The sequence below is a fragment of the Dermacentor variabilis genome, unplaced genomic scaffold (genome assembly GCF_050947875.1).
Source record: "Dermacentor variabilis isolate Ectoservices unplaced genomic scaffold, ASM5094787v1 scaffold_14, whole genome shotgun sequence".
NCBI classification, from domain to species: Eukaryota; Metazoa; Arthropoda; class Arachnida; order Ixodida; family Ixodidae; genus Dermacentor; species Dermacentor variabilis.
This window is the reverse complement of record NW_027460302.1, coordinates 15986731-16010032: the sequence shown is the minus strand read 5'-3', so window position 1 is coordinate 16010032 and position 23302 is coordinate 15986731. Positions and strand designations below refer to the sequence as shown.

At 47.6% G+C, this 23302-nt stretch overlaps 1 protein-coding gene across 4 annotated transcripts in view; it reads right to left on the bottom strand.

Moving 5' to 3' along the window:
- Positions 1-23302, bottom strand: part of LOC142567822 (uncharacterized) — a 91897-nt gene that overhangs the window by 51107 nt on the left and 17488 nt on the right. For 3 of the 4 annotated variants that reach the window (XR_012825245.1, XR_012825246.1, XR_012825244.1), the window contains exon 2: positions 7845-8064. Coding sequence is in view for 1 of the 4 variants with exons in the window: in XM_075677971.1 (XP_075534086.1) it covers positions 8006-8064 (59 nt within the window). In the remaining 3 variants the exon portion in view is untranslated. Of the gene's footprint in view, positions 1-6474; positions 8065-23302 lie in introns of those variants that run through there. The other variant, XM_075677971.1, reaches the window with a different exon arrangement.

The window sequence follows — 23302 nt, the reverse complement described above, 5'->3', positions numbered from 1 at the left end:
TTGGGGTGTATATTTGCCACACAATAATCATTATCCGTCTTGCTTGTGTTTCCTTTCTTGAAAAGGCTGCGCTCTTTACTTTCACGCAGAGAATGCTCTGTCATGCTGATAACGTGCATGCCGTTCGTGACTTGGAAGTGCCGAGATCGCAGCATTAAAGAAAGGAAATACGTGCAAGACAGATGGCAATTATTAACGTGTGGCAAATATACACCCCAAAGGGTGCAACTGTTTTTAGAGTGTAGGAAGTACCGGGCTCGAAGCGTTAAAGAAACTCTTAAACAAAGTTTACACTCTTTGGGGCTTATCCCCAAACAATAAGCAGTTTTCGTTTAGCGTACGCTGCACCATTGCGTATGCTATAAAATAGCGGGTCGTCGCTGCGCATGCGCAGAACACTAATCAACCTATAGCGTACGCACGCTATTTCTCACACTTAGCGTTAGCGTCTCTGCGTGCTTTGCGGAGTTTGCGTGAAACATGGCGGCGGTTCCGGCTTCAAATTGAATGTGGCGTTGCTTTTGTAAAATGCACTTCGTAGCAAATTACTGTGTAAGCGGCTTTAGCTTGCTCAGGCCGCTTCGACGACGGAGTGTTATGGATAACATTGTGGTGTTTTCCAAATCGCTTCTGGTTTTGAACGAGTCAAAGCCTAACCAAATAAATGGGTGGGTGGCTGGATGGATGGATGTTATGACTGTCCCCTTTGGAACGGGGCGGTGTGTTGCGCCACCAAGCTCTTGCCATTATTTATTTATTTGTTCATACTGCAGGCCAACATACTGGCCCATGCAGGAGGGGTAATACAGTTGACAAGGTAATAAGAATGCAACAAAGATAATAAAAAATGTATATATAAACAATGAATGAAAATGATGCAGCCCATAGCCACGTATTTCGTTGCCACGTTGTCACGTCAGGCTGGTCTTGGCTCGTCATGAAAACCCGTCTTCCGTAGGTGAACGCGTGGTCTTTAGCGTCGGCTATCGTTGCGATATCCGATGCATCGCACACTGGTATGGACGCAGTCCACAGCGTGACCTGTACGAAAAGGAGCAACGCATTCATCGTTGCGTTCACGAAGGTCCGGCCGTGCCCTATGATGTGGTCCCCACCGGCGTGGCTTATATATCCCAGTGTCGGCGCTGATGTCACGTCTGGCTGGTCTGGCCTCGTCATGAAAGCCCGTCTTCCGTAGGTGAACACGTGGTCTTGAGCGTCGGCTATCGTTGTCGCGATATCCGATGCATCGCGCACTGGTATGGACGCAGTCCACAGCTTGACCTGTACAAAAAGGAGCAACGCATTCATCTTTGCGTTCACGAATGTCCCGCCATGCCCTATGATGAGGTCCCCGTCGGCGTAGCTTATATATCCCAGTGGCGGCGCCGTTGTCACGTCTGGCTGGTCTGGCCTCGTCATGAAAGCCCGTCTTCCGTAGGTGAACACGTGGTCTTGAGCGTCAGTGACATCGCAGATTTCAAACGTACAAGTTTCACATGCTTGGGTCATTTTATCATCCAGAAAATAAAGGTAGCAAAATAGACAAAGTTGTGTTTCGGGTTTCAGTAGAGAGGTATAGCAGATTTCTTCAAGTATCACATGCTTGGGTCATTTTCTCTTCCAGAACATCAGGTTATCAAAATACACAAATTTGAGTTTTCGGTTTATATATAGTGACATCGCAGATTTCTAACCTACAAGTTTCACATGTTTGGATCATTTTCTCTTCCAAAAAATAATCAAATACAAAGTTGAGTTTTTGGTTTCGATAGAGTGACATCGCAGATTTTTAACGTACAATTTCACATGCTTGGGTAAGTTTATACTCCAGAAAATAAAGTTAGCAAAATAGACAAAGTTGACTATTTTGGTTTCTACGGAGTGGTCATCGCAGATTTCTAACCTACAAGTTTCACGTGCTTGGGTCATTTTTTCTTCCACAAAATAAAGTTATCAAAATACGCAAAGTTGAGTTCTTGGTTTCTATAGAGAGACATCGCGGATTTCTAACCTAGAAATGTCGCATGCTTGGGTCATACTTTCTTCCAGAAGATAAAGTTCTCAAAATGAACGCAGTTAAGTGTGTTTTCTATAGAGTGACAGCGCAGATTTTTAACGTACAATTTCACATGCTTGGGCCACTTTATCCTCCAGAAAATAAAGTTAAATATAGAAAAAGTTGAGTTTTTGGTTTCTATAGAGGCATAGCAGATTTCTACAAGTTTCACATGCTTGGGTCATTTTATCCTTCAGAAAATAAAGTTGGCAACATAGACAAGGTTGAGTTTTCGGTTTCAATAGGGCTATAGCAGATTTCTACAAGTTTCACATGCTTGGGTCATTTTCTCTTCCAGGAAATAAGGTTATCAAAATACACAAATTTAACTTTTTGGCTATTATGGAGTGACATCGCAGATTTCTAACGTACAAATTTCACCTGCTTAGGCCATTTTCCATTTTATCTTCCAGATGCAAATCAATAAACTTTAATTTTAGGAGATGACTTAAACATCGATATGTTGGTTAAATCTACTAAGCAAAGTGAATTATCTGCACTTCTCGATTCTCATTTTTTGTCTAGTATAATAACCGCCCCTACACGTATTACTGCAAACAGCGCAACACTTAAAGACCTTTTCATTACCAACCTATCACTTGATCTATTTTCTGGTACTATTAATGTGACCCTTAGCGACCATTTGCCCATTTATTTATTCACTGACACATCTGATACGCCAAAAGACATCACAGCGAAAATAATATATTGTCACCCAGCTATTACAACTAAAACAGTTTGGCAAAATACAGATTGGCAAAAACGACTGCTTTTAGCGATGGCTGGTCATTGTTGTTGTTGTTGTAGCCTGTGATGCGTGTGGCTCCTACCCACGAGGGGGGATTGGCCAAGAAATGGGTGGATTATTCGAATTTATTATGGAGCATAAATTTCCTAATAGCTATTGAAATAGCATTGAATAGCGCAGAATTACCTGTTAAATAAAATCAGGAAGGTCATATTGAATGAGTAATAAATAATTTAAAGGTAAAAACAAAAAGAATGGAATTTAGCAGGGCATTCGTTTAGATTCCGTAAGGAATGTTCGGACAGCGAAGCATGCATCCCTGTGGTTGAATCCCAAAGTGGACGCTCCGAACGAGAGAATTGCAGGTTCTGTCAAGTCCAGGCCAATTCTTCGAAAAGGTATTTCTAACCATCTTTTTCTCACCGCAGTAAAGCGGCGACAAGATAGAAGAAAGTGGTGTATCGTCTCTTCCTCATTACAAAAAGAACAGAGGGGGGAGGGAACCAAACCCGACCTGTGCAAATAGAAATTCAGCGAGGGTATGCGGCAGCGTAATTTGGTGAGGCAGACCTCAAGCATCTTTGTGTCACAGGATTCGCTATGCCAGGGAAATGCCAGGTGCTTATACTCTGGAGAAGCAGTCAAATGTGGGTTTGATAAGGCTAACCTTATTGATCGCATCCGAAATATTGCCGCCGTGATCTGTGCTGTCACTGGTAGAATAGGAAGAACAGGGCCGGATAGTGATGCATTTGCCAGTGAATCAGCAGTTTCATTAAAAAACAAACCTTTATGCCCTGGTACCCAAATCAAGTGAACACATTGCACATGGGCTGGAACTAGTAAGTGGAAGAGTTTTAGCATGGGTGACTCATTAGTAGCGGTAAGGCAAGAGCATACTGAAAGGGAGTCAGTCAGAATGGCAGCCGTTGTAATCATTGGGTCTAATTTACGTAAAGCTAGGATTACTGCTAACAACTCGGCCAGAAAAATAGGCACAAAATCAGGCAACCTTAAAGAAAAAGACCAGTCGAGTGCAGGACAAAATATTCCAATGCCAGCTTTTTCCTCGCACTGTGAGGCATCTGTTGCAATGAAAACGTTTGTTTCTAGGCTGCTTAGGTGGTCTTGCAACATGGCGTTTAAGATGCCGTAAGGGAGTAGTTTCGCGTGGTTTGGGAAAATGTCATCGAACCTGATCTCTGGGTAATTTGAATGCGTATTATCATGAAGCACCTCGCGAATTTGCACATTTAGTGGTTCAAGTAATGTTTGCACACATATAATCTGTGGTCTATGAAACCTGGGCCAATGAACAGGAAAAAATAATTCTGGATCAGAGAGGAAAATAATTTGAAGGCGGTTTAATGGGGATTCATATAGCCTTAGGAAAGTCTGAACTGTCAGAAGGTGAAATCGGCATATTATGGGTGGGATTCTTGCCTCCAGGTATAATGCGGCATTCGAAACGTATTTTGGGAGGCCTAAGCACAGACGTAGCGCCTCTCGTTCTAACAAAACTAGCGGCCGAAGCTTGTATGCTGGAACACCTGAGAATAAAACGCATCCAAATTCTGACACCGGACGAACATACATCTTATGTACCGTCAAGAGGGATTTTCTTCACATACCTGTTCTTCGGTTGCTCAACTTGCGCAAAGTGCCCATTGAACGAACTCCTTTTGTCGCAATATATTCAATATGCGGCTGCCAGTTAAGATTTCCGTTGTAAATAACTCCAAGGTATTTTAGTAACTCTACTAGTGGGATATCTTCGAGATGATAGTTAAGCGATATGTATACTGGGTCTTTAACGGGAAAAACAAGGATAGCAGACTTATTAGCATTCAGGTTTAAGTGTAAGCTATCCAGCCAGCCTTCCAGTTCCCTTAGATACGACTGCAGTATTTGGTAAAGAGTGTATATGTCGCTAGCCACACCACAAAAGGCAATGTCATCAGCATAAACGTATGTACTGACACCTGGGTGAACGGGGATTCTGCTGAGTAAAATATTAAATAATACTGGTGAAGTACCGATCCCTGAGGCACACCTCTTGTTTGCTTATATTTACTGGAAGAATAGCCGCTTCGAAAACAATAGAACTCCCTGTCTTTTAAAAATTCATGCACCCATGCTACAATATAGCCTGGAAAGCAATGGCTGTGTAACCGATTCGTTAAAATTGTATGTTCAATGCTGTCATAGGCTTTGCGTATATCTAAGGTAACTAGAGCCGCGTATTGTTTTTTTCTGTCTGGCGATGTTAATGCGACTTTCAAGGTCTACATGCGCGTGCCATATTGAATAGCCAGATCGAAATCCAATTTGACACGGACTCAACAATCGATTGTCGTCAATAAACTCTATTATATGTCCGAGAAGCACTCTTTCTATAAGTTTCATTATGTTTGATGTCAACGCAATTGGTCTGATATTGTCGATAGTATACCCTGCCCCTTGTTTCTTAAGTAACGGAATAATTTTGACAATCTTCCATTCTTGGTGGAATCCATGCGTTACTAACAGAGTAGTTTAACAACTTCAGAAGCTCACGTGGAGCTTGCTGAAAGAAAATCTTTATCATTGCATTTGTTATGCCGTCCGGGCCAGGCGCTGTAGTTGGCAACTGTAACATAACCTTTGCTACTTCCGAATAGGATATCTCCTTGTAGCCCGAGAATGCAGGAGAAAAAACAGAAGTTCGAAGGCGCGTTGCGAACCGACTCTCCAGTCCTTTAACCAGTAGTTCTAAGGACTCCTGCATTTCCTGTGAGGTATAGACGATTGAGTCTACATTATTGCTCATTGGGAGTTTGTTTCTAAAACGAAGGTAATTAAATAAAGCACGTTTGTTTTTGGATTTAGATAGGTAATCAAAATGGTTCTTATCGTACTCATCTTTTGCATGTTTAATAGTACGTTTGAAGGTTGCCGAAATAAATTGATAATCTTTCCAATTGTGGGGGCTCTGATTATGTAGAAGTTTTTTCCAAGCAGCTTTCCTCCTTCTATAAACTCGTGTGCACTCGCTGTTCCACCAGGGACTAGATGAGGAACGCTTAGCTGTCTGAATTACAAATTCAGACTTTTGTCGGGACGTCTGTAATGCTGAACAAATATTCAAGCCAATTTCTTCTTCATTACTATTAGTTAGTGACGCAATGGTGGACCGCAGGCAGTCTTTAAATGTTTTGCAATTCACAAATATTCTGCCTTGTCGTTCAATTGATGTTAAAGGGCATGCAATTTCAAAGTATACCGGGAGATGATCACTGTTTGTACAGAAATCAATCGTTGTCCAAGATGTCACAGTGACACTTGTGCTAGAAAACGTCAAATCCGACACTGAGCGAGATTGTCCGCGGACAAATGTAGGTCCTCTGATATTAAGGCGTGAAAGGTTTTTATCTATGGTCCAGTTCCACAGACGTGTCCCACCTGAATCTGTTTTGTAACCCTAAGACACGTGATGCGAGTTGAAGTCACCAGTAAGAATTACTTCATTTTTGCAGCTGGCAAGCGCACTATCCAATTGGTATGCACTGTGCACGCCAGTAGGGAAATAAGCATATATAATCGAAAATGAACGGTAGCCTGGGATGCTAAGGTCCACTGCCAAAATTTCACATTCCGGACACATTAACTTGAAAGCTATTTTCGCCTTATGACAGAATTAAATGACAACAAAATCATTAGGCCACCTCCTTGTGAAAAGCGATCTAATCGAAAATATCGACAATCTTTAAAATGAAAATTTTTCTCAGGAGTAAGCCAGGTTTCTTGTAAGATTATGACATCAGGATTAAGATGAGTTGTTAAGCAATATAAGTCTGTTGAAGCAGAAAACAGCGAACGACAGTTCCACTGTAGCACTTTTAAAGAAGCTATGGTGATGACGTAATTGATATAGTTACTTCAGCGACTACCGTCGCAATGAACTTTCTTGAATGCCAGAATGAGAAATTGGATTACCCTTTTTGTTTTTGGTATATGGACAAGAAGCAGTTACTGGAGACCCAGTTTGCTGTTGCGGCCTGGTATCATGACCTGTTTCCATGTTGACCTGCGAGTCCGACTGACGCGAAGAACAAGGATCGGATCCAAGAAATGTTGGGTCCGACGTGGTACTCGACACTAGGACTGAACTGGCTACCTGTTCTGCAGCACAAGCAATCGATTTGGTGATTGGTGTTGCAGCTGTTTGCAATAGCTGTGTCACCTGCGCAGTAAACACTTGAGGAAGACAGTCGGTAACACTTGTGACAATATGTTGCATAGCCTTTGTCATTGCTTTTTCTTGACATCGAGGTAATTGACATCGTCGCCTGTCAATTACCTCGAGTACCTGTATTTCGTTAGCTCTAGCCGAGCAGTTTCCATAGTCAGCCGCATGACCCGCCGTGGTTGCTCAGTGGCTATGGTGTTAGGCTGCTGAGCACGAGGTCGCGGGATCGAATCCCGGCCACGGCGGCCGCATTTCGATGGGGGCGAAAACACCCGTGTACTTAGATTTAGGTGCACGTTAAAGAACCCCAGGTGGTCAAAATTCCCGGAGTCTCCTACTACGGCGTGCCTCACAATCAGAAAGTGGTTTTGGCACATAAAACCCTATAATTTTTTTTTGTCAGCCGCATGGTTTCCTCCACATATGCAGCAAGTTTCGGCTTCGGCTGTGCACTCATTGGGAGAATGACCGTCACCACAGGCGCGACAGCGTCCATTTGATTTGCAGCCTCCTGCACTATGGCCAAAACGCCAACAGTTCCGACACTGAAGTGGACGGGAAGCGAGAGGTTCCACTCTAAACATAAGTGGCCACACTTTCAGTTCAGAAGTGCAGGACATGCCAGCAAACATAGCAATAACTGATTCTGTGGAAACTTTTTCTCCGTTTACCAGTCGGTTACACCGGTATACAGCTATGACGCCAGCATCAGACAGTTTCTCCAGAGTCTCAGTTGGGCTCAATCGAGAGCCTACGCCCCGGACAATGCCTTTAGTGCATGCTAGATGAGGAGGAATAAACGCACTCACCGGTACAGATGCGAAAGTCTTACACTTTAGGAGGTCTGCGACACAGGTCGAATCTGATGACCTACAGACTATCCCACCTCTTCCAAATTGTCGGACATCGCTTATCATCTGGAAATGACGAGTCATGGCCTGGAGCTCGGCCTGAACAGCTTGTGGGTTGTTCAGCCGGATGAATCCACCGTTCGAGGGCACCAGCGCGACAGGGATGCTGCTAACACCGCTGCGGAAGAAAGATTGCAAAGGCAAATCATCAGGGGAAAGGGAGGCTCACCAAGGGCTGGGCCCTTGCCCAGGAGAGTTTTTAGACATCAGCGTTGTTTCAATCACGGATAAGTCCTACAAAAATAAGATAAGTAAGATAACTAGGTCAAATCCACCCAAAACTCAGCCAAACCACCAAGTAAGCAACCACGAACTTCGTCGTTCTCGTCTTAAGGGTCCCGTGTCAACACGTGCAAACTTATTTCGCGTCATTGCTCCCCTCTCAAAAGCGACCGACCCGGTCGCTTCAAGCATAGAGTTTCCTCCAAAAATTACTAGAGGGAACTCTGGCGCTAGTGTCTACGGGAGCTGCAATGGTAGCGGTTGTCCCAGCATGGGAATTATGGGAAGTACATGGTTTTGCCTAAACTTCGCCCTTTTGGCTTCAAACGGCTTTGGGACTTTGTAAACTCGTCATTTTCAACAGTATATTGCGCAATAAATAATTAATTAAACATAATTAATAGTGCCCGATGGCAGGATCCGAACACAGGGACTCTAGCACAGAAGCCTGATATTGAAACCATTAAGCCACGGACGCATGTATCGACAAGCGAATGAAACGCCCTCATGAATTTATCGCGGGCATGCCAGTGCCTTGAGACGCTTGGCGCGTTTCGATTTGGCCACCTGCACAAGCTCAATCGTTGCAATTAATAGCAATTGTACGCGTTCCCAGCGTCTTCTGCACTTCGAAGAATATAGATTGCGCTGAAATATACAATAAGATTTATATGGCGTAATACACAAAGCCACAAGAACGTCTAAATCCACAAGCACGAAGATCAGACAAATCCATGTACTTCCCATCATTCCCATGGTAGGACAACGACTGCAGCGCCAGAGTTCCCTCTAGTAATTTTTGTAGGAAACTCTATGGCTTCAAGGGCAGCGGGCGCGCACTATGGGCAAGAGTGCCCAACATGAAAAGACAAAAAAAAAACATACAGGTATGTACGCAATGCTGAAGCGGTTTGTGAGGGTTGCTTAGCCCTGGCATACGTAGTACGGCTTCATCCGTACTACGTGGACGACTTCAGCACGGGGACGGCATCGGTTCTAACCAGGATCGGAGCTTTGAGGCACCACCTCGTAGTTCACATCACTGAGGCGGCGTACAACTTCATAGGGGCCGAAGTAGCGGCGCAACAATTTCTCTGAGAGCCCACGGTGTCTGATAGGTGTCCACACCCACACGCGGTCGCCTGGTAAGTACTGGACATTCCGTCGGGTCCGGTTGTAACGGTAGGCGTCGGTATTCTGCTGGGTGCGGATGCGATTCCGAGCAAGCTGGCGAGATTCCTCGGCTTTCTCGACGAAATCTTCAGTGGTGTCATTCCTTGTTGTTCCGTGGCCTACCGGGAGCATGGCGTCTAAGGGGGTTGTAATGCGACGTCCGTAAGCAAGCTGGAATGGTGTAAACTCGGTGGTCTCCTGCACAGAGATATTGTAAGCATACGTGACGTATGGCAAAATTTCACCCCATGTTTTGTGTTCCACATCAATGTACATTGAGAGCATGTCGGCTAATGTTCTGTTTAGGCGCTCTGTAAAGCCGTTAGTTTGGGGATTATAGGCTGTGGTCTTTCGGTGGTCGGTGTGCGTCAGAGTGACGACTTGTTGCAATAACTCCGCTGTAAACGCTGCACCGCGGTCAGTAATGAGTACAGCGGGTGCACCGTGGCCAAGCACGATGTTGTGGACGAAGAAGCTGGCGACTTCAGCAGCAGTTCCCCGCGGCACAGCTTCCGTCTCCGCACAGCGAGTTAAATAGTCAGTTGCCACGATTATCCACTTATTTTGCAAGGAGGACGTGGGGAACGGCCCAAGAAGGTCCATTCCCACTTGCTGGAACGGCGCCGCAGGCGGATCCAAAGGCTGAAGGAGGCCGGCAGGCTTGACGGGTGGAACTTTACGCCTCTGAGAGTCACGGCATGTTCGCACATAGCGCTGAACCGACGAAAATAGGTGTGGCCAATAGTATTTTTGCCGTATGCGCGCTAATGTCCTCGCGAAGCCTAAGTGGCCGGCACAGGGATCGTCGTGACACGCCTGTAAAACTTCCTCGCGCAGTGCCGTCGGAACGACGAGAAGGAACGTTTCCTGGCTGTTCTCGAAATTTTTCTTGTACAGGACATCGTTTCGCAGGCAGTACGACGTCAATCCTCGTGAAAGTGGGCGTGGGACAACAACGTCAGCTCCCTCGAGATATCGGATGACTGGAAGCAGCTCAGAGTCTGCACGTTGATAGTCAGCCATGCGCACCCCGTCGACGACACCAAGAAACGGCAAATCTAGCTCCAAGTCGGAGGATGTCAAGGGAATAGGAGAACGTGACAAGCAGTCAGCGTCGCTATGCTTATGGCCGGATCTGTAGACAACAGTTATGTCGTATTCCTGGAGGCGGATGCTCCAACGAGCGAGGCGACCTGACGAGTCTCGTAGATTGGCAAGCGAGCAGAGCGAGTGGTGATCGCCGATCGCTCGAAATGGCCGGCCGTATAAGTAGGGTCGGAACTTGCTGATGGCCCACACGACTGCTAAGCATTCTTTGTCGGTCGTTGAATAATTAGCTTCTGCTTTTGTCAAACTACGACTCGCGTACGCAATTACACGTTCTGCGCCATCTTGCCATTGAACCAGAATGACCCCGAGTCCTACGTTGCTGGCGTCGGTGTGCATTTCAGTTGCCGCGGTGTCATCAAAATGCGCCAGCACTGGAGCGGGTTGAAGGCGTTTACGCAATTCGGTGAAGGCCTGCTCTTGGTCTTCCGTCCACGCAAAGGACACTCTTGTCACGTCAGCCTCGTGAGCGGTTCAGCAATCCTTGAGAAGCCTTCAACGAAACGACGGTAGTAAGCGCAGAGGCCAAGGAACCGCTGAACAGCCTTTTTGTCTTTAGGACGAGGAAACTCGGCAACGGCAGCGAAGTTTTCTGGGTCTGGTCGTACTCCTTGGGAGCTGACCACGTGGCCTAGAAACTTGAGTTCCTGGAAGCCAAAGTAACATTTTTCAGGCTTGATGGTGAGGTTGGCCTTGCGTATTGCGGTAAGGACACTTCGTAGCCGGGCGAGATGTTCATCGAACGTGCTGGAAAACACAACAACGTCGTCTAGGTACACTAGACACGTTTGCCACTTTAGTCCAACGAGTACAGTGTCCATCATTCGTTGGAACGTAGCAGGAGCGGAACAGTGACCGAAAGGCAGCACTTTAAATTTGTACAGCCCATCGGGAGTCATGAAGGCGTTTTTTCACGGTCACGCTCGTCCACTTCGATTTGCCAGTAGCCTGACTTTAGGTCTAACGAAGTAAAGAACTGAGCATGACGCAGACGGTCCAAAGCGTCATCGATCCGTGGCAGGGGATAAACGTCGCGTTTGGTGACTCGGTTAAGCCGTCTGTAGTCAACGCAGAAGCGGAGTGTGTTGTCTTTCTTTTTTACTAGTACGACAGGCGATGCCCCCGAACTTGTCGACGGCTGGATGACGTCATCATTTAGCATTTCTTGAACTTGACGCTTAATCGCCTCCCGCTCCATAGGTGACACGCGATACAGATGCTGACGAACAGGCCGCGCCGACTCCTCTGTAACGATCCGCTGTTGCGTAACGGAAGTCCGCTGGACCTTGGATTCCGTGGAAAAACAGCCGGAGAATTCTGTCAGTAGGCCCAGCAGCTGATCCTTCTGTACATCTGCTAAGTCAGCATTAATGTGGACGCGGGTATTCAGGCTGGCGTGAGTTGTTGCATCCGGTGAAGTCTCTTGTAACGTGCCGATATCGGAGAAGTCAGCAATGTCGTTCAGGAATGCCACAGCTGTACCTTGAGGGACGTGCTGATACTCATGGCTGAAGTTTGTCAACAAAACTTGCGAGCACTTATGCTGTATTCGAACAAGGCCTCGGGCGATGCAGATGTGTCTTTCGAGCAGCAGCGGGACATTTGCCTCGGCAATACCCTCATAGCCATCGAATGCGTCGCAGGTGACGAGGGTCAATACGCTGCTCCTTGGCGGCACCGTGATGTTCTCGTCAACAATCCTCAAGGCGTTGACATACGTGTCGTCAGTGCTGCTCCCTGCTAAGGCCTGCGCCGTCGAAAACGTTACACGCGACTTTTGTAAGTTAATCAGAGCTACATTGGCCTGCAGAAAGTCCATTCCCAGAATTAGGTCCCTCGAACAGCTTGGGAGGATAACGAAATCTCCGAGGTACGTAAACCCACGAATGCTCGCTCGCGCTGTGCATCTTCCTACCGGGGTTAGCAGATGGCCTCCTGCAGTTCGAATCTGCGACCCAGTCTACTCGGTAGAAACTTTCTTCAGCTTGCAGGCAAGGTCCATGCTCATAACTGAGGTGTCCGCTCCAGTGTCTATTAACGCCGTTATTTCTTCGTCGTTTATGGTGACGGGAATGTTCGACGTTACTACCTCTCGTAAGGTGTTCGACTCCGTCTGTACGTCTGCGTCGTTCTGTTTTCGTCGTTGTCGTCGTAGTGGAGGATATTGCGTACGGTCGTCGTCAGCGGCTTCACCTCCGGAGGTCGCTGAACTCAGTTTTCCCGACCGGCCGGGCTAGGAGCGGCGTCTCAGAGCGCCGCGAGTAAAGGCTTGGCTTGGTGATTGTGACCTGTAATGAGCAGGAGACGACGAACGGGGCTCCTGCCATCGCTGATCAACATTGCGACGATTTGCGACGAAACTCTATTTCCGGCGGCCGCTCACCAGGTCGTGGACGAGGTGCATTCGGCGAGAATCCACGGAGCCCCACATGACGATAAGGACACATTCTGTAGATGTGTCCGGCTTCGCCACAATGAAAACAAAGGGGCTTGTAGTCTGTGGTGCGCCAGACGTCGCTCTTCCTAGTCCTTGCTTCGGCGATGTGCGGTGGGCTGCGAGGCGGCCTGAAGCTTACGTCCATTTGTTGAGTGGGGTGTACCATACTGCATGCACTTGAGGGTGGCGGACGGCGTACTGCTTCAGCGTAACTCATTTCGGCGTGCGGTCCCTGCTGTGGTGCCTCGTACTGTCCAGGAACATGGACGGCCTGTCAGACCTCGGCGCGCACCATTTCCGCAATGGAAAGTTGTCCCACAGGGGCAGTGGTCGTCTGCATCTTCTGCAGTTCCTCCTTGACGACAGCCCTGATGAGTTCTCGCAAGGCACCAACATCGTTACCGAGGGTAACGGCAGAGAGCTCCCTTGAAATCACGGCGTCGCAGTTGTATTGCCTGGCCCGCTGTTGAAGGGCCTTTTCCATAGTAGTGGCTTTGTCATGGAACTCTGCAAGTGTCGTCGGCGGATTTTGAATGAGGCCAGCAAAGACTTCCTCTTTGACGCCGCGCATGAGATGGCGCACCTTCTTTGTTTCAGTCATAGAAGGGTCCGCACGTCTGAAAAGCCGATTTATGTCTTCTACGTACACCGTCACTCGCTCATTCGGGCCTTGAATTCTTGCCTCCAACGCTAACTCCGCCCTCTCCTTCCTGTCCGCCCTGGCGAGGGCATTGAGGAACTGCCTACGAAATTCTTCCCATGACGTCAGTGTCGCCTCGTGGTTCTCAAACCATGTTTTCGCGGAATCCTCAAGAGCGAAGTACACGTAGCATAGCTTACGCTCGTGGTTCCAGTCGCTGAGGTTGGTAACCCGGTCAAAATGGTAAAGCCAGTCGTCGGCGTCCTCTGAAGCACTTCCGTGGAACAGATTCGGCGTCCGGATGTGATTGACGACAACGTGCGATGCTGCAGGAGTGGCAGGAGGTGGTTGGTTCGTCATTCTAGTTCGTTCTGGTAGCAGACCGTGCTGTGGCTGGAGTCCCTGGAGACGTCGGCTGGCACGTACGTGCACAGGGGTAAGCTCGGCTGAACTACTCGCCGGGCTTAGGTCTGGGGTATGCTACGGAGATCGTACCCATCGACCGTACCCCGCACGTCCACCAGAAATGTCGCCGCTATTACAACTAAAACAGTTTGGCAAAATACAGATTGGCAAAAAACGTCTGCATTTAGCGATGGCTGGTCCTCGGAGAGATGATGATGATGATGTCCTTGATGAGTTTGGCGGAGAGCCCGCGCGCAACCACGAACTTCGTCGTTCTCGCCTTAAGGGTCCCGTGTCAACACGTGCAAACTTATTTCGCGTCAATATAAGGAAATCAACACGGTTGCACTGTCTCAATTCCGAGATGAACTCGTCACGAATGGTTGGAACGAGGTTCTTGCATGCTCTTCGGCTGATACCGCATATGAGCGTTTCATTGAAATTTTTTCCTCTCTCTATAAACGATGTTTTCCTTACAAGGAAAAAACGAAGCTAAAACGTGCACGTAAACCTTGGATAACAATAAGTCCCACTTCAATATGATACGTACAAAAAACAGGCTGTACCAGGTGTCCTTGAAAAATCGCGATTTAGATGCACTAAAAATGTTTAAGACTTACAGAAACAATCTTGCCAAAATATTAAGGCAAGCCAAACGTAATTATTACTTTACGATCTTCGACGGCATCATAGACAAGAAACAAATGTGGAAAACCCTAAACACAATTATATTTTCCCGTTAAAAAGTGCCCCGCGTCAACGAAATTAAAACTGACAACCATGTATTTAAGGGAAAAGCGTTGGCCAATAAATTTAATGACCATTTTAGTTCTTTATCGGACAGTAGTCATGATGGGAATGCATTACGTTATTTACCCACGCCAATAACACCCTCGATATTTATTTGCCCAACAGAACAATCTGAGGTAACTAATGTTTTTATGAAACTTTAAAAAAGTAAAAGCGAAGACATTGACGGCATAAAAATGGAACCGGTTATTTTTGTCATCGATTTATTAGTACCTTGTTTGACCCATATTATAATCTTGCTTTAAACACAGGTCTGTTCCCTCAGCGTATGAAAAAGGACAAGGTCGCGGTACATTACAAAAGTGGAGACAAAAACGAAATGAGTAATTACAGACCAATATCGGTATTGCCAATACTTTCAAAGACTCTGGAAAAAAATTATTTTCACTAAACTTTCGAAATTTTTGGACATGCGTTTTGCGATTAAAGCGGCACAATACAGTTTCAGGTCAGGTGTATCGACAGAGACAGCACTTCTACATCAGAAAGAGGTCATACTAGGCAACATTGAAGCAAGAAAGCTCACACTAGGCGTATTCGTAGATTTTACAAAAGCGTTTGACAGGACTGATCACCAAACATTGTTAGGAAAATTGCCCTATTATGGCATCGGAGGCATTACTTAATAAGGAGCTATCTTGGCGATCGGTACCAGTGTGTGTCAATAAATAGGGAAATATCCATGCCCAAAAAATAAAACGTGGTTTACCGCAGAGAAGTATATTAGACCCTCTTTTATTTAACCTTTATATTAATGATATTGTAAACATAGATCGATCAATAACACACATTATCTATGCAGATGACACGAGCTTATTTTTACAGGAGCAACCCTAGATGAGTTGATTCAAGCAGCTAATGAAACTTTACACAAAATATCCGAATGGTCTTGTCGTAATTCCTTCCAAATCAACAACTCTAAAACCAAGGTCGTTCTTTTCCGCGCGAAAGGAACGGCTTGCAAGTACTCGCATAAACTGCTACTAAATAATTTTGAAATTGAACTTTCAGAGACTGTCAAAACATTAGGTGTTGTCCTTCATCAACATATGCTGTGGGATTCTCACATTGATAAATTATGTGTTAAGCTAAGAAAAGCCCTAGGTATGCTAAGAAGGTGTCAGTCGTTTCTGCCGGTTCCCCAGAAGTTTCATATTTTTAACGCGCTTTTTAGTTCCCACCTACGCTACTGCCAGTTCGTATGGGCATCTGGAACTCAAACATCAAAGAAAAAGTTATATACACTTCAGAAGTGTGCTTTGCGGGCTGTTGCAGATTTTGGCTATAGAGATCATACACCTCATTTATTTATGAAGTTTAAGGTTTTAAAATTCAGTGTTGCCTATAAACATCAATTGTTGTTGTCCTTGAGGTCTGAAATTCGCAGAAATAGCCTAAACTTAAGAGGTGTAGCACATTTACAGCCGAACGTTTCATTGCGTCCCATCAGAAATACTGAACACTGGCACATTCCCCGAACACGAACGAATTACGGTCTCCAAATGTTAAAATTCACGATTCCACACGTGCTGAATACGTTCAAGCTTACAGAAAATCGATTGCATGTCCTTTCAGGAAGGGAGCTACTCAACATGTTCAGATAATCCGCTACAAGCCTAGAAAATTGTGCAGAAATAAAGCACTCCTTTTTTGTTTACGGTATGTCTTACTGTTATGTTGCCTTGCAATAATTTTCTTGTCATTCGTTTTGGTTTTTGTGCGTGAATGATTGATGTACTTTTAGGTACCCAAGAGCGCATATAATTATGTCTACTCGACAATTATCGTACAAGTTTCGTTTCTTTACTTTGTTTATTTTTCCATCATACGTTAAGACTGCATGAAGTTTGCTGTGCTGCGGTTCTGCTGCCATGTACGGATGGGAGGTGGGGCTAATCAAGCTGCATCAGCGCAGCTTTTTTTTCCTACTTTCCACTCCACAACTGTTCTGTGTAAAACACACTGTACTGTTGGTGGTGAAATAAACTTCACATTCAACTTCAACTTCATATAAATATATCAAAATACATAAAGTTCACATTTTCGTTGCTATAGTGTGATTTCGTAGATTTTAAACGTGCTAATCTGACATGCTTGGGTCATATTATCTTTCAGAAGATGAACTTATCAAGAAACACAAAGTTGAGCTTTTGTTTCTATACAGTGACATCGCAGATTTCCAACGTACAAGTTTCACGTGCTTCAGTTATTTTATCTTCCAGGAAATAAGCTTATCAAAATACACAATGTTGAGTTTTCGGTTTATATAGAGTGACAGCGCAGATTTCTAAAGTACAAGTTTCTTATGCTTGGGTCATTTCCTCCTCCAGGAAATGAAGTTAAAAATAAAGAAAGTTCAGCTTTTGGTTTCTATAGAGAGGCATAGCAGATTTCTACAAGTTTCACATGCTTGGGTCAGTTTATCCTTCAGAAAATAATGTTAGTAAAATAGACAAAGTTGACTTACTCGGTTTAAAAAATTAAATTATGGGGTTTTACGTGCCAAAACCACTTTCTGAGGCACGCCGTAGTGGAGGACTCCGGAAATTTCGACCACCTAGGGTTCCTTAACGTGCACCTAAATCTAAGTACACGGGTGTTTTCGCATTTCGCGTCCATCGAAATGTGGCCACCGTGGCCGGGATTCGATCCCGCGATCTCGTGCTCAGCAGCCCAACACTATAGCCACTGAGCAACCACAGCGGGTTCTTATTGGGTTTCTACAGAGTGACCTCGCAGATTTCTAACGTACAAGTTTCACGAGCTTGGGTCATTTTCTATTCCAGAAAATAAAGTTATTAAAATACACAAAGGTGAGTTTTTAGTTTCTATAGAGTGACATCGCAAATTCCAAACGTACAAGTTTCACATGCTCGGGTCGTTTTATCATCCACAAAATAAAGTTAGCAAAATAGAAAAAGTTGAGTTTCGGGTTTCTGTAGATATCATAAGAAGCCAACAAACATTGACACCAAGGACAACATAGGGGAAATTACTTGTGCTTAATAAATGAAAATAAAGAAACGAAGAATTAATGGAAATTAAAGTGGATGAAAAACCAACTTGCCGCAGGTGGGAACCGAACCCACAGCCTTCGCATTTCGCGTGCGATACTCTACCAATTGAGCTACCGCGGCGCTGTTTTCCCATCCACTTTCTTGGGTATTTATGTGTCCTAGTAGAACCCTGGGAGTGTTAGCCAGCGCCACCACACACAGACCTTGGCGGCGGACGTGGGACGTCCTTTTTTGCCGCAGGCGTCACGAGAACGTGATCTTTTTTGCGTGAAGGCAACTGGTCAATAAACCCACATATGCTACCTGAAGGCATCAATGTAGCCGGATTCGAGACCCTCGTTATGAATAAACGAGAAGAAAGGGTTTCTGTAGAGAGGCACAGCAGATTTCTCCAAGTTTCACATGCTTGGGTAATTTTCTCTTCCAGAATATTGACACGTGTACTTATATTTATCGGGAAACCACGTTTCGCCGCCTAACAAATGTTATCGAACAGCGCGGGACGCGTCTGCATGTATCCGAAGTTTCTGGGAAGTTATCGATGCTTCTATCCGCTGTCTGTTGTCGCCGAACCTTGTGTTATCTGATTTCATCGCGTGACTCGAATGTTGTAGAACTTTGTGGAAGGCATGCGGGTCCCAACGATAAATCTGGAACATTCGATGACTTCTATATAAAAGCCGACGCATTTGACCTGCTGATCAGATATTCGACGATCGCCGACCGTGTTCGCCGCTATCGGTGTGCTATAGGTGTAGCCTGTTTCTGTGGGCACAGGTTCGCCCAATAAAAGTTAGTTTTGTCTTTCACAGTATTTGCTACTGTGTTCTTCAACGTCACCACCACGTGACATCTGGTGGAGGTGCTTTTCGTTCATGTACCGGACGCCCCCGACAAGCCGTGATCCAAGCCCGGACCGCAAAGAGAACACCAACGTAGTCCCGGAGCATCGAGCAAGCCGCCGTCTTCAACAGCTGCCCCCGGAGCACGGACTTCTACCTGAGAAGACCAAGAAGATTGCGGACAAGGCGACCCCAATGGCAGCACCAGCGTGCCCCATCGTGCTGCAGCAGTCCAGGGAACCTTCGACGTTCCGCGGATCAACATTCGAGGACCCGGAAACCTGGCTCGAGACGTATGAGAGGGTCGCTACGTTTAACAGTTGGGACAGCGACGACAAGATGCGGCATGTCTATTTCGCATTGGAACACGCCGCCAGGACCTGGTTCGAGAACCGAGAAGCCACCTTAACGACGTGGGTCCTGTTCCGAAGCGGCTTCTTGCAAACGTTTACAAGCGTCGTGCGAAAAGAGCGAGCCCAAGCACTACTAGAAACCAGAGTGCAGCTGCCAAACGAGACGATCGCGATCTTCACGGAGGAAATGGCCCGTCTTTTCCGGCACGCCGACCCGGAAATGTCAGAGGAGAAAAAAGTCCGCTTCCTGATGCGGGGCGTTAAGCAATAACTTTTCGCAGGACTTATTCGCAACCCGCCGAAGACCGTAGCTGAGTTTTCTGCAGAGGCATCGACGATCGAAAAAACTCTGGATATGCGCACCCGGCAATATAACCGCCAGGGGCTCACACCGCAGTACGCCATCCAAGGACTGGATTCCGGCGACCTTCAGGAGACCATCAGGGCCATTGTGCGTGAAGAACTGCGCAAGGTCCTGCCTTCGTCGCAGCCCCAAGCGGCTTCGATCGCCGACATCGTGAAAGAAGAGGTGCACCGATCGCTTGGAGTTGCCGAGCTGCAACCACAATTACCGCAGCCCCAGCCAGAAGCGATGACATACTCCGCCGTCGCACGCAGTTAAGGTCCCCCTCCGCGACCACGCCAGGGCCCTGCAACGACGCAATTCCGTCGTCCGCCGCCGCCACCGCCAGCACGCCCACCCGTCGCCCAGCGCACCTACGCGAGGAAGACGGACATTTGGCGAGCCCCCGACCTCCGCCCGCTCTGCTATCACTGCGGAGAAGAGCCGGCCATGTGTATCGCCGATGCCCATACAGGGAGATGGGACTGCGACGTTTCGCCGTCAACGCTCCGCGCCCGCAGCAAGGTGAACGCCCTCGCTATATCGCCAACTACCTCACCGCTACTCAGCGGAGCTCTCGACGACCGTCGCGTTCGCCATCACCAGGCCGCTACCTCTCGCCGCAGCGCCGACCATACACTGGCCCAGCCCGGGGCCGGTCAGCGAGCCCATATCCGGAAAACTAAAAGCAGCAACCGATGGAGGTGCGGTTGCTGTTCGTCGAACTGACGAAGATCCTCCGCCGCCGACGGAGACGACAAAGAAACCATCTCGACGACCTAATGACGACACGCCGCCGTCCTGAGGAAGTCAGGAAGCCAAGACTACACCGACGAAAAACGGCTTGACGACGCGCCGTTCCAGCTTCAGTTCAACACGACGCAGCCGTGATCCGACGCCAAGACCCAACTGCAACGCCAGACAAAGAACCACCGACCTCGACGTACTTCTCGACGGCCACGCAGTCACTGCCTTAGTCGACACAGGGGCTGATTACTCCGTAATGAGTGGACACATCGCCGCCCAGTTGAGGAAGGTTAAGACTGCATGGGAGGGCCCACAAATTCGGACCGCCGAAAGACACCTCATTACGCCGACTGGAATCTGCACGGCAAGAATAACCGTTCATGACCGGATTTACCCTGCCACCTTCGTTATCCTCCAACAGTGTTCACGAGACGTCATTCTCGGCATGGACTTCCTGAACCATCACGGCGCAATCATAGACCTGAAGTCAAAATCGATAACGCTGTCGGAAGGTCAAGCGATACCGCCGGAGAGCTTTCGTAGTCACCACGCCTTGAGTGTTCTCGAAGATTAAGTGAGCATCCCGCCTCGCTCGAGCATTGCTATTTCGGTCGGCACCGAAACACCCGCTGACGTAGAAGGCGTCATCGAAGGCGACCAAGGTCTACTGCTAGACCATGAAATTTGCGTCGCAAGAGGGATCGCTCGACTGAATGGAGGGAAAACCGAAGTGTTGCTGACAAACTTCAGCCAAGAGTTCAAGCACACCAACAAGGGCACGACGATTGTGTACATCGAGGTAATTCTGGAAACCAGTAATGCGCATGTCCTCTCGGATTCCGCCGCATCTACCCGGACGACGATGGTTCCCGAACCAGACTACGACATTAATCCAAGTCTCCCCGCGATTAAGCAACAGCAGCTCAGAAGTCTGCTCCGACGATACAAAGGCTGTTTTTCGACGTCATCGAGGATTCGACAAAAAACAGTCGCCAAGCATCGCATAATCACCGAGGAGTGCGTTCGACCACTCCGCCAGAGCCTTTATCCAGTTTCGCCGCGAGAACGTGCAGCTATAAGAGAACAAGTCGACGAAATGCTGCGCAACGACATCATCCAGCCGTCTAAAAGCCCGTGGGCATCCCCTGTTGTCCTGGTAAAGAAAAAGGACGGAACCCTACGTTTCTGCGTCTATTATCGTCGTCTGAACAAGATCAAGAAGAAGGACGTATACCCCCTGCCACGAATAGACGACGCATTGGATCGGCTCTGCAAAGCTAAATGCTTCTCATCGATGGACCTCAAGTCTGGCTATTGGCAAATAGAAGTCGACGAAAGAAATCGCGAAAAGACGGCCTTCATCACCCCAGACGGCCTCTACGAGTTCAAGGTTATGCCATGCGGACTCTGCTCGGCGCTTGCAACGTTCCAGCGCGTCGTGGACACGGTGTTAGCGGGATCTAAGTGGCAGACCTGTCTCGTGTATTTGGATGACGTCGTCGTCTTCGCTGGAAATTTCCACGATCACCTCAGGCGGCTTGCGACAGTACTAGAGGCCATCAAGTCATCAGGGCTTACTCTGAAGCCAGAAAAGTGCCGCTTCGCTTACGATGAGCTTCTGTTCCTAGGCCACGTCATCAGCTAGTCTGGAGTACGCCCCGACCCGCAGAAAACAGCTGCCATCGCAAAGTTCTCGCAGCCAATCGACAAGAAGGCAGTGCGTAGATTCCTTGGCATGTGTGCCTATTACAGGCGCTTTGTCAAGAACATTTCACGCATCGCCGAGCCTTTGACACGTCTAACTAAATGTGATGTTGACTTCAAGTGGGAAACGCCGCAGGCCGACGCATTTGAAGAACGCAAACGACGCATGCAGTCGCCGCAGGTACTTGCGCACTTCGACGAGTACGCCGATACAGAAATCCATACTGACGCCAGTAGCCTAGGCCTCGATGCCGTTCTAGTCCGGAGAAGAAACGGAGTTGAATAGGTGACAGCTTACGCTAGCCGGTCGCTGTCAAAAGCGGAAGGCAACTACTCTACGACCGAAAAGGAATGCCTCGCCATCGTTTGGGCTACAGCTAAATTTCGCCCTTATCTTTATGGCAGGCCATTCAAAGTCGTCAGTGACCATCACGCGTTCTGTTGGCTAGCGAATATAAAGGATCCTTCAGGACGACTGGCGCGGTGGAGCATCAGACTACAAGAATACGACATCACTGTAGCCTACAAGTCCGGACGAAAACACTCCGATGCCGATTGCCTATCACGCGCACCCATTGACCCGCCGCCGCAAGATGACGAGAATGACGACGCCTTCCTTGTAATTATAAGCGCGGAAGACTTCGCTCAACAGCAACGGGCAGACACGGAGCTAAAAGGCCTCGTCGAATATTTGGAAGGGCACACCGACGTTGTCCCCAGGGCATTTAAGCGCGGATTATCTTCCTTCACGCTTCAAAACAATCTACTCGTGAAGAAGAACTTCTCACCAGTCCGCGCCAATTACCTTCTTGTTGTCTCGTCAGGACTTCGTCCAAAAGTATTGCATGCCTTACATGACGGTCCGACCGCTGGACACCTCGGATTTTCCCGGACACTATCGAGGATACAAGAAAAGTATTACTGGCCGCGCCTGACAGCCGACGTCGCCCGTTATGTCAGAACATGCCGAGACTGTCAGCGACGCAAGACACCGCCGACAAGGCCAGCCGGATTACTACAGCCAATCGAGCCTCCTTGCCGACCATTCCAGCAGATCGGGATGGACTTGCTGGGACCCTTTCCGACGTCAATAACCGGAAATAAGTGGATCGTCGTGGCGACGGACTACCTCACGCGCTTCGCTGAAACTAAAGCACTGCCGAAAGGTAGCGCAGCCGAAGTGGCGAAATTCTTTGTCGAAAACATCCTGCTGCGACATGGCGCCCCAGAAGTCCTCATCACCGACAGAGGAACGGCCTTTACAGCGGAGCTCATCCAAGCCATTCTGAAATACAGTCAGACAAGGCACAGGAGGACAACGGCCTACCACCCACGGACGAATGGTCTCACGGAGCGCCTGAACAAGACCCTCGCCGACATGCTAGCGATGTACGTCGACGTTGAACACAAGACGTGGGACGCAGTCCTGCCGTATGTAACATTCGCCTACAACACGGCGGTGCAAGAAACAACACATATCACGCCGTTCAAGTTGGTTTAAGGCAGGAACCCGACGACGACGCTCGACGCCATGCTGCCGCACGGCACTGACGAGG